The sequence below is a fragment of the Chrysemys picta genome, chromosome 2 (assembly GCF_011386835.1).
Source record: "Chrysemys picta bellii isolate R12L10 chromosome 2, ASM1138683v2, whole genome shotgun sequence".
NCBI classification, from domain to species: Eukaryota; Metazoa; Chordata; order Testudines; family Emydidae; genus Chrysemys; species Chrysemys picta.
In genome coordinates, this window is record NC_088792.1 from 291,078,514 (window position 1) to 291,089,035 (window position 10,522).

The 10,522-nt window shown below is 46.6% G+C and overlaps 1 protein-coding gene across 11 annotated transcripts in view; it reads right to left on the reverse strand.

Moving 5' to 3' along the window:
- Nucleotides 1-8,427, reverse strand: part of IQANK1 (IQ motif and ankyrin repeat containing 1) — a 142,224-nt gene extending 133,797 nt beyond the window's left edge. For 6 of the 11 annotated variants that reach the window (XM_065582359.1, XM_065582358.1, XM_065582360.1 and 3 more), the window contains exons 1-2: nt 8,103-8,236; nt 7,250-7,350 (exon numbers count right to left, since the gene is read on the reverse strand). In XM_065582359.1, the coding sequence (XP_065438431.1) occupies nt 7,250-7,350; nt 8,103-8,107 (106 nt within the window). In that variant the 5' untranslated portion in view covers nt 8,108-8,236. Of the gene's footprint in view, nt 1-2,612; nt 2,744-3,949; nt 4,005-7,249; nt 7,351-8,102; nt 8,237-8,287 lie in introns of those variants that run through there. The other 5 variants (XM_042861278.2, XM_005311629.5, XM_042861274.2 and 2 more) reach the window with 4 other exon arrangements.
- Between the last annotated feature and the right edge of the window lie 2,095 nt (nt 8,428-10,522).

The window sequence follows — 10,522 nt, forward strand, 5'->3', positions numbered from 1 at the left end:
TCAATTCAGACCACAGTTTGGGAGTGCTCCTGAAATCCTTTCTGACACTAAGCTCTGATACACAGCAGTGTATACATTTCATGGTATTCCTTAAAATATACCATAATGAATGACAGTGGGAAACACAGTCATCTGGACATATGATTTGTCACAGAGGGTCCCAAAAACATATAACCCTCTGGTCTCTTGGGGTGTTACCATGTGTAATCATAATGGTACCTCCATAGAGGACAATCCTTAAGCTTGCAGTTAGGTACATACCAGACTGGGCATAAAATCTCCCCTCGAACGCTAGATGTATGACAATTTAACCACTTTGCAGAATGTAACCCTACAGCTAATATAGATGCCAAGCTGGAAGGATTCTGATTTAAGCTGACCGCAGCCTGGAGCTGGAAATAATTCCTTATGGACGACCGTGTGGAAGCCACTGTGGGAGCGGGTGCAACCAGAGCTCGTCAATGTGTCCTTTCAGTCCACGATGTGGATGGGTGGTACACCCCAAAGAATGGTGGGTGGACTGGGTACACCCCAACTGTAGCACATACGTAGAAGGGTTGAAGCAACAATTTAATTAGCGAGTGAGGGAATACACATGGCATTGTCACTGCAAAAGGGATCTATGGGCAGTAGGAACCACAGGGTTGGGTGTATAGAATCTGGGCGAAAAGGCGTGTATAGGAATGCAAAATGCTCAACTAGGGGGCTAGCACCTGGGTAATAGTTGCAATGGTACCTTGGAATGAGATGGCAACTAAGGTGGTCCCTATGAGCACTATGGGAATAATAAGAAAGGGAGGACCACTGGGGGGATAGATAGGGAGAATAAAATGGTGTAAAATGGACAATAATTCAGTTAAATAATCGTTTGTCCCAAAAACAAAAATATTTAAATGTGCCCCTCCCCAATGGTCATAAAGGAGCAGACCCAATGGCCTGTGCTGGGGTGGACAATTAAATGTAATGTATATGGGGTATGGAGTGTGCTGCTGGGAGTGTGCACAATTCTGTAATATAACACTTGAGAGTACAAGTACACCAGCATCTGGCACAATTACACACATGTACATGCTGCCATTGGGACTTTGGTACATAAATGGATCTATGAAACTCATTGCTGTGGACAACTGAACGAGCGCATTACTCAATTCTATATCAAGTGGTCAAGCTGGTTTGGACAATACCACGTTTCTCTGTAAATATTCAATGGACTCATGATATGGACAAGAGTACATGAACACTGTAGGGGCAGCTCTCTGCAACTGCCAACAACTGGACACATTTAAAATACACCTCTACCCCAATATAACACGACCTGATATAACACGAATTCAGATATAACGCAGTAAAGCAGTGCTCGGGGGGGCAGGGCTGCGCACTCCAGCAGATCAAAGCAAGTTTGATATAACACGGTTTCACCTATAACGGGTTAAGATTTTTTTGGCTCCCGAGGACAGCGTTATATCAGGGTAGAGGTGTATATGCTCCAAAATGGTATACAGGATTTTAACCCTATTAAAGGAGGAGAAGCAGTGTTTCTGGTGGTGGCCCAGATGTTGGACTCAGGTCTTGGAAGCCCAGGCCCTTTGAGGAAAGAAGGCCTTCCATCCAACTACCTACTGAACTGCCTGCTGATTGTACTTAGACTGATATAGCCTATGCCCTTTGGACAGGCCTAATAGACACACATTCGCTTCTTGGTTGTATTACTCATGTTGTAGGGGTGTTATTCATATTAATTGCATTATTAATTGTATTCATGGGGTGCCTAAAATTATGTACTGTCCTAGGCTCTCCCTGAAAGCCATACTTGTAAACTCAGCAGCTTACCCTTTTTATGACCCACCTTCTCTCTCTCCCCGTAGCATGACCAGTGGACCAAGGTATCGGGCTAACTGGAGCCAGGGCCTCCAGCCTGAATGCCCCGCCATTCAGTGCGCAGGAAGGAGGGGCGCCTGGGCCCTTCTTTGAAGAGAGTGGGGGAGTGTTGGAATATGTAAGGGTTAAGTAGAGACCTAGGAAACCGCTGATGTGCTGGCATGGTATTAGGGAGTAGGCACAGGCATGCACTATTTCTTTGCTTGATAAAGTGTCATCCTGCCATAAAGTTTCCTTCTGCTTGTTAAGAATTGATAAGCTCGCAGCTGCATAAGGAATATGGGGATCTAAAAGAATATTTTTTGGGTAAAGCAGTGTTATCTCCCTCTCCCTTCCTTTCCCGGCTACACAAAGGAGCTCGGGGTCATGGCCCCTTCCTCCCTCCCCTGCAAACTGCTGATTAAGGAAATTTGTAGCTGCAATTATTGTAAAGAAATGCATCTTCAAAGTAAAAGTTATCTGTAGAATATGCAAATGTTGTAAACAGTAATCAGGGGTGGGAATAATTATATTCAGTATATAGCTATTAATATTCATTGCATGGGCATTTATATTACTCAGTAAGGTTTTGGGGGTGTTGTAGTAAATGTAGTTATTTACATATTAACTTAGATAAAAGGAGTGTGCTGTAACCAATTCAGTGCTTACTCGACAATTTAGTTGAGGGGAACAAGTACCGCAATAAAGAAGCCCGTTTACACAATTCGCCTCTGTGTCCTCCTGCTCTCTCTAACCTTTAGAAGGTAACATGTTCTATCATCTAGGTCTGACCAGAGGATAGTGTCCCATCCTGGAAGATGATGATCTGGGCTCAGTTGTACAAACGTCAGTCATTTTGCAGCTGGCCTACAGCAATGTGATCCACCTGAAAATGAAGATGTAAGCCCTCAGGAAACTTCGACTAGTACAGAATGAAGCTGCCTATCACAGCAACACAGGCTATCGTGAGTACATCAAACCTGTCTTCTGCTCAATACGCTGTCTTCCCATAGAACAATAAATGAAGTTTAAGGTCTCAGTACTTACCTTCTATGGTTTGATCCAAGGATACCTAGAAGAATGCCTAAAGCTCCAGGTTGAGGACAGCAGTTATAAGAACAGACATACTAGAATACATCTAGCCCAGTATCCTGTCTTCCGACAGTGGCCAATGCCAGGTGCTTCAGAGGGAATGAGCAGAACAGGTAATCATCAAGTGATCCATCCCCTGCCACCCATTCCCAGCTTCTGACAAACAGAGGCTAGGGACACCAGTCAACAGATCCACTCCTTCGGCACAATGGAACTGTCTACAGCGAGGGTAAACTCGCCTGTGCAGGAGGCTGGAGCTGGTCCAAGACTGCTGAACAAACTTACATTGGAAATAAAAACTACCACAAGCCTTACCACCATGCAAAGTGCACTTCTTCAATCTGCCTTCTATAAAACACTTAGCACAGTGCATATATAATTACAAAAAAACCACCCCATACACTATGCTAAAATAACATTAAAGTTGTGAAGTCAAATGCTCAAAAGGTAGGATATAATAGAATTAAGGTTGCCTGTGCAATCTCATTGCTGAGCTTAATTGAGCCCCCTTGTGCATATTCATTACAGAAGCTTCCCGACTTACGCAAGCGTTCCGTTCCAGAACGCCTTGCGTAAGTCGAATTTTGCATAAGTTGGGAACATATCTCTAACAATTATGCCCAAAAAAAAAAAAAAACCAACTTGCGGGATTTACAGAACTTTTTCCGTAAATCCGTTTTCCGTAAATCGGGTTTGTGTAACCCAGGGAGCGTCTGTATTATTATGTGAGGATTTGTACTGGCACCAGTGCTGTTCAACAGATTCATAAGTGATCTGGAAAAGGGAGTAAACAGCAAGGTAGCAAAGTTTGAAGATGATACAAAATTACTCAAGATAATTAAATCCAAAGCTGACTGGAAAGAGTTACAAAGGGATCCCAGAAAAATGGGCTGCAGGGCAACAAAATGGCAGATGAAATTCAGTGTTGATAAATGCAAAATAATGCACATTGGAAAACATAACCCCAATCATACATGTAAAATGATGAGGTCTAAATTACCTCTTACTACTCAAGAAAGATCTTGGAGTCATTGTGGCTAGTTCTCTGAAAACATCTGTTCAATGTGAAGCGACAGTCCAAAAAAAAAAAAAAAGAGAAAAATGTTAGGAACCATTAGGAAAGGGATAGATAAGACAGAAAATATAAATATAAATCCAGGATATGTCCACACCTTGAATAATGCCTGCAGTTCTGGTTGCCCCATCTCAGAAAGATACATTAAAATTGGAAAATGTAGAGAGAAAGGCAACAAAAATGATTAAGGGTATGGAACTGCTTCCACATGAGAAAAGATTAAAAAGACTGATCGTTCAGCTTGGAAAAGAGATAACTAAGGGGGGGATAGGATAGAGGTCTATACAATCATGAATGGTATGGAGAAAGTAAATAAGGAAGTGTGATTTACCCTTTCACACAACACATGAACCAAGGGTCACTCAACAAAATTAATAGGCAGCAGACTTAAAACAAACATAAGGAAACACTGTTTCACACTACAGACAGTCAACTTGTGGAACTCATTGCCAGGGGATGTTGTGAAGGCCAAAAGTATAACTGGGTTCAAAAAAGAATTAGATAAGTTATTGGAAGACAGGTTCATCAATGGCTATTAGCTAAGAAGGTCAGGGACACAACGCCATGCTCTGGGTATCTCTAAACCTCTGACTGCCAGCAGCTGGGACTGGATGACAGGGGATGGATCACTTGATAATTGCCCAGTTCTGTTCATTCCTTCTGAAGCATCTGGCACCAGCCACTGTTGGAAAACAGGATACTGGTTTACATGGACCATTGGTCTGACCCTCTATGAACATTCTTATGTTCTTCAAGCCATTTTGAGAAAAAAAATGACAAAAAGAAAAATGAAGTATGGAAGTGCTCATTATACCAGGTCACATTATTTAGTGTTAAATGATGAAGAGGACAGGTCTCTAATAGAGAGGGATCTGTATTGCTTGGTGAACTGGGCACAGGAAAACAATATATGTTTCAAAACAGTCAAATGTAAAGTTATAAAATGAATGTAGACCATTCTTACAGAATGGGGGACTCTATCCTGGGAATCAGTGACTCCAAAAAGGATTTGGGGGTGAGGATGGACAATCAGCTGTACATGAACTTCCAGTGTAAAGCTGTGGCCAAAAGGACTACTTCAATGCTTGGATTCCCAGGGAAAACTTAAGTAGGGAGTCTATATTACCATTGTATTTGGGACTGGTGCAATCACAACTGGAATATTGTGTCTAGTTCTGGTATCCGTAATTGTTTCAAGAAGTTGATAAATTGGAGAAGGTTCAAAGAAGAGCCAGGAGATTGATTAGAGGTTTAGAAAACACACTTTATAGTGATAGGTACCAGGAGCTCAATTTATTTAGCTTAACAAAAGAGAAGGTTAAGGAGTGACATGATCACAATCTGTAAGTACCTACATGGAGAACAAAAATTTGATAATGGGCTCATCAGTCTACTAGACTAAGGTATAGCAAGATTCAACTACTAGAAGTTGAAGGTAGACAAATTCAGACTAGAAATAAGGCATATATATATATATATTTTTTTTTTAAAAAACAGTGAAGGTAGCTAACCATTGGAACATCTTACCAAGGGCTGTGGTAGATTCTCCATCATCACAATTTTTAAATCAACATTGACTATTTTTCTATAAAGATATACTCGTGTTCAAAAGGAAGTATTTCAATGAAGTCCTATGGCCTGAGTTATACAGGAGGTCAGACTAGATGATCGCAATGGTACTTTTTGGCCTTAAAAATCTATGAGACAGTTTTAAATCACAATTTTTCTTCCTTATTACCCAGACTCCTAGCATTTGTATAAAAGCAACTGAATTTTTTCCCCCTTCACATTCTTTCCCACCTCATCTCAATATATTCACAATACCTTGAGCTTGAGTGATATATTTAAGCATTTGTAGTGCAACTGCCTTCTTAGCATCTTCTCCTGGAATTCCTAGTTTAACACACTCCTACCTGCTCCAACTGGTCTTCAGAGATTAGCCCACCTACTTCTGTGTTGCTGGCAGTCCTATTTGTTCAGGTCCTTCTCCCACTGGAATGTGACCCAATGTTTCACAAAACTGAAACCTTCAGTTTCATATCACCCACATAGATAATGGTACACCTCCACTAATTTCTGCCTTCTGCCGTCCCTCATTTATGGGAATGGAAGGATCTCCGAGAGATGACTTGGAATTTTTCTTCTTCACAACACTTCCAAAACAAATGAGTCTTTGGTCCAGCGGTTACAGCACTAGCTTAGGATTTAGGAGATGTGTGTTCAAATCCCTGCTCCACCAACCATATCCTGGGTAACCTCGGGCATATCACTTAACCGCTCAGCTCCCCACCTGTGAAATGGGGATAAAAGCATTTCTTTACCTTCCAGGAGTGTTTTAAGGATAAATACATTAATGACTGTGAGGTGCGCAGATACTACAGTAATGGGGGCTATAAAAGTACCAAAGGCTGACATCCCTGAAGTTTTCAATAATCTTTGTACTTCCATGTGATGCTGTCCATCATGTATTCTAATGTGTATCATCACCAGGAGACTTGCCAGCCAACTTCAGATCCCCATCCAATCTTACAGTTATATTTCATGTCTTTGTTCCAGGGAAGCTACACATCATCCTGCTGAATTCTCTGTCCATTCGTCTTAATATGGAATCACTGATGATGGTTGCTTGTCATTTTAGAACAGTTAAAAACCTCTTGGACATCCTTACCAGTAAGAAGCAAGCAGCTACCCCCTGTAACTTTGTTCCATTCCTTCTGTAGTTGCCTCACTGAGTATTGCAATTCAATACTTCTAGAAGAGCTGAATGCCTCCTGTTTCTCTTTCCTCTGTTGTTCGCAAGTTGCCAGTCATCTTCTTTAGTTTCTACACTCTTATGTTCCTTCTTCACCAATCCTTCCCCAGTAGAATTGGTGGCAAAAATTCCCAAATCTTGTTGTCCAATAAGTCTTTGCCATCTCAGTTAGTATGCAGCATTGATACTGGTGATTCCAGATCATATATCATCTCAGCCAGCATCTCCACCAACTTACAATTCCTATATAAGAAATCTTTGCTGTCTTCCGGCATGTAGGAAAACAAAGCACATCCACCATAGGTCATTATGACTGTTCCATTTTTGGCCACATCTGCTGCATGGGGTAGCACTGTACCTAAACAGAAAGAAACCACACTCCCTACCTGTAACTCCCAAACTGATGATGATGCAGCAGGCTGAAAGACAACAGCAAGAGACACAGAACCAGGATTCCCCCACCACAACACTACCTGGTTTTCTAGATGCCGTTCCTGATTTCTTCACCAGTGAAGCTGGTTTGGAACCTTTCTGAGCTGCAGCTTTTCCTGCTGCTTTCCTGTCACTCATTTCCCTGAAACAGAATAGAGGCCAGCAGGTTTCTTATTAACTTTAAAGCACTAATGAGCTCAGCTTTGCATGAGCCAAGAGACAGCAACTGCTTTGGTCCTGCAAACACAAATGCATGTGAGTAGCCCCAATAAATTCAATAGGGTTACTTGAGTGTGTCTGCAGTATCAGGCCCACTTGTGGCATGGATGTGGGGGAAGGAGAAATTAAGTCTGGTGCTAAGAAACCTCAGCATCTTTGTTGGATATTTTGGTCCCTGTCCCCTAACGGTTTTCAAAAACATTTTCAAAGTAGTTTAGAACCTAAGAGAATTTTCATCTGAAAAAATTCCAGATGTGTAGTGAAGAATACATCTCAGTAATGTAGAGGTTTAAAAAAAATTACAAGAATGCTATACTTCTAAAAAAAAAAAAAACCTAGACATTTCAGAATTAAGGCTAAATTTAAACATTTGACAATATAGAAGTGTAATTAAGGCACCCAAACTATCTTAACTTTATCCATCTTTTTATTACAGTACTGCCCATGGCTCCCAGGCAAGATCCCAGAATGACATCCTTAGAAAAACAACAAGGAGTCCAGTGGCACCTTGAAGACGAACAGATGAGAAGTGAGGTTTGTTACCCACGAAAGCTTGTGGCCAGATAAATCTGTTCGTCTTTAAGGCGCCACCAGACTCCTCGTTGTTTTTGTGGCTACAGACTGACACGGCTACTCCCTGGTCCTCAGAAAACCTGCAGAGAAAACAGATACAACCTCATCCATCTTACACAGCTTCGGACACCCGTGACCAGCACGGGAAGCAGTGGTGCCAACGGGCTTTCCGCTCACTCCTAGGGAGACAAATACCGACGTGCCCGTGGTCCTTCCCCTCCTCGCTCGCCCCGGCATCCCCCGCTCCGCCTCCCGACCGACCTCCCGCTTCCCCGCCTCTGACCTACCCGGCAGCGCCGCGGGCCCGACCCGCTGTTCCGGGGTCGCGCCCGCCCGGCTGAGCCCGCGCCGCTCCAGCTCTCGGGGCCTCGCCCGTAACGGCAGCCGCCCCCAACCGTCACCAGGCAACGGCGACGCCGGAAGCGCACGCGTTCCCCTCCGGAACTGAAAGGGCGCGCCTGACCCCCACACGTCACGCCCCAGTTGGTGAAGTGACCGCCACAGAGCAAAACCCCGCCCACTTCCTGTAGCGTCAGGGCCGAACAATACCCCCTCTACCTCCCGCCAGGCTTCCCGGCTCCACCAATCCCCGCTCCGGTACCAGCCCCTCTGTCCCTCCCCCCCCGCCAGGCTTCCCGGCTCCACCAATCCCCGCTCCGGTACCAGCCCCTCTGTCCCTCCCCCCCCGCCAGGCTTCCCGGCTCCACCAATCCCCGCTTCGGTACCAGCCCCTCTGTCCCTCCCCCCCGCCAGGCTTCCCGGCTCCACCAATCCCCGCCCCTCTCTCCCACTCTCCCCCCCCGCCAGGCTTCCCGGCTCCACCAATCCCCGCTCCGGTACCAGCCCCTCTGTCCCTCCCCCCCCCCGCCAGGCTTCCCGGCTCCACCAATCCCGCTCCGTACCAGCCCCTCTGTCCCTCCCCCCTCCGCCAGGCTTCCCGGCTCCACCAATCCCCGCTCCGATACCAGCCCCTCTGTCCCTCCCCCCCCGCCAGGCTTCCCGGCTCCACCAATCCCCGCTCCGGTACCACCCCCTCTGTCCCTCCCCCCCCGCCAGGCTTCCCGGCTCCACCAATCCCGCTCCGGTACCAGCCCCTCTGTCCCTCCCCCCCGCCAGGCTTCCCGGCTCCACCAATCCCCGCTCCGGTACCACCCCCTCTGTCCCTCCCCCCCGCCAGGCTTCCCGGCTCCACCAATCCCCGCTCCGGTACCAGCCCCTCTGTCCCTCCCCCCCCCCGCCAGGCTTCACGGCTCCACCAATCCCCGCTCCGGTACCAGCCCCTCTGTCCCTCCCCCCCCCCCCCCCGCCAGGCTTCCCGGCTCCACCAATCCCCGCTCCGGTACCAGCCCCTCTGTCCCTCCCCCCCGCCAGGCTTCCTCGGCTCCACCAATCCCCGCTCCGGTACAGCCCCTCTGTTCCTCCCCCCCCCCCCCCCGCTCCCGCCAGGCTTCCCGGTTCCACCAATCCCCGCCCCTCTCTCCCTCCCTCCCCTCCCCCTCTAGGCTTCCCGCCTCCACCAATGGCGCTTTGGTACCACCCCCCCTTCAGCCTGTGCAGGTACAGATTCCCCAGTCCCACTCCTGCAACTCCCGTGCAGGTGCCAACCACCCCCTTCCCCCCATGCCCATGCAAGTGTCAACCCCCCCATGCCATGCAGAGGTCTATTCCCCATTCCCAGGCAAGTATCGACTTCCCCTATCCCTGTCATCACCCATAGAATCATAGAATATCAGGGTTGGAAGGGACCTCAGGAGGTATCTAGTCCAACCCCCTGCTCAAAGCAGGACCAATTCCCAACTAAATCATCCCAGCCAGGGCTTTGTCAAGCCGGGCCTTAAAAACCTCCAAGGAAGGAGACTCCACCACCTCCCTAGGTAACGCATTCCAGTGTTTCACCACCCTCCTAATGAAATAGTGTTTCCTAATATCCAACCTGGACCTCCCCCACTGCAACTTGAGACCATTGCTCCTTGTTCTGTCATCTGCCACCACCGAGAACAGCCGAGCTCCATCCTCTTTGGAACCCCCCTTCAGGTAGTTGAAGGCTGCTATCAAATCCCCCTCATTCTTCTCTTCTGGAGACTAAACAATCCCAGTTCCCTCAGCCTCTCCTCATAAGTCATGTGCTCCAGACCCCTAATCATTTTTGTTGCCCTCCACTGGACTCTTTCCCATTTTTCCACATCCTTCTTGTAGTGTGGGCCCAAAACTGGACACAGTATTCCAGATGAGGCCTCATCAATGTCGAATAAAAAGGAACGATCACGTTCCTCGATCTGCTGGCAATGCCCCTACTTATACAACCCAAAATGCCGTTAGCCTTCTTGGCAACAAGAGCACACTGTTGACTCATATCCAGCTTCTCGTCCACTGTGACCCCTAGGTCCTTTTCTGCAGAACTGCTACCTAGCCATTCGGTCCCTAGTCTGTAGCAGTGCATGGGATTCTTCCGTCCTAAGTGCACGACTCTGCACTTGTCGTTGTTGAACCTCATCAGGTCTTTTTGGCCCAATCCTCTAATT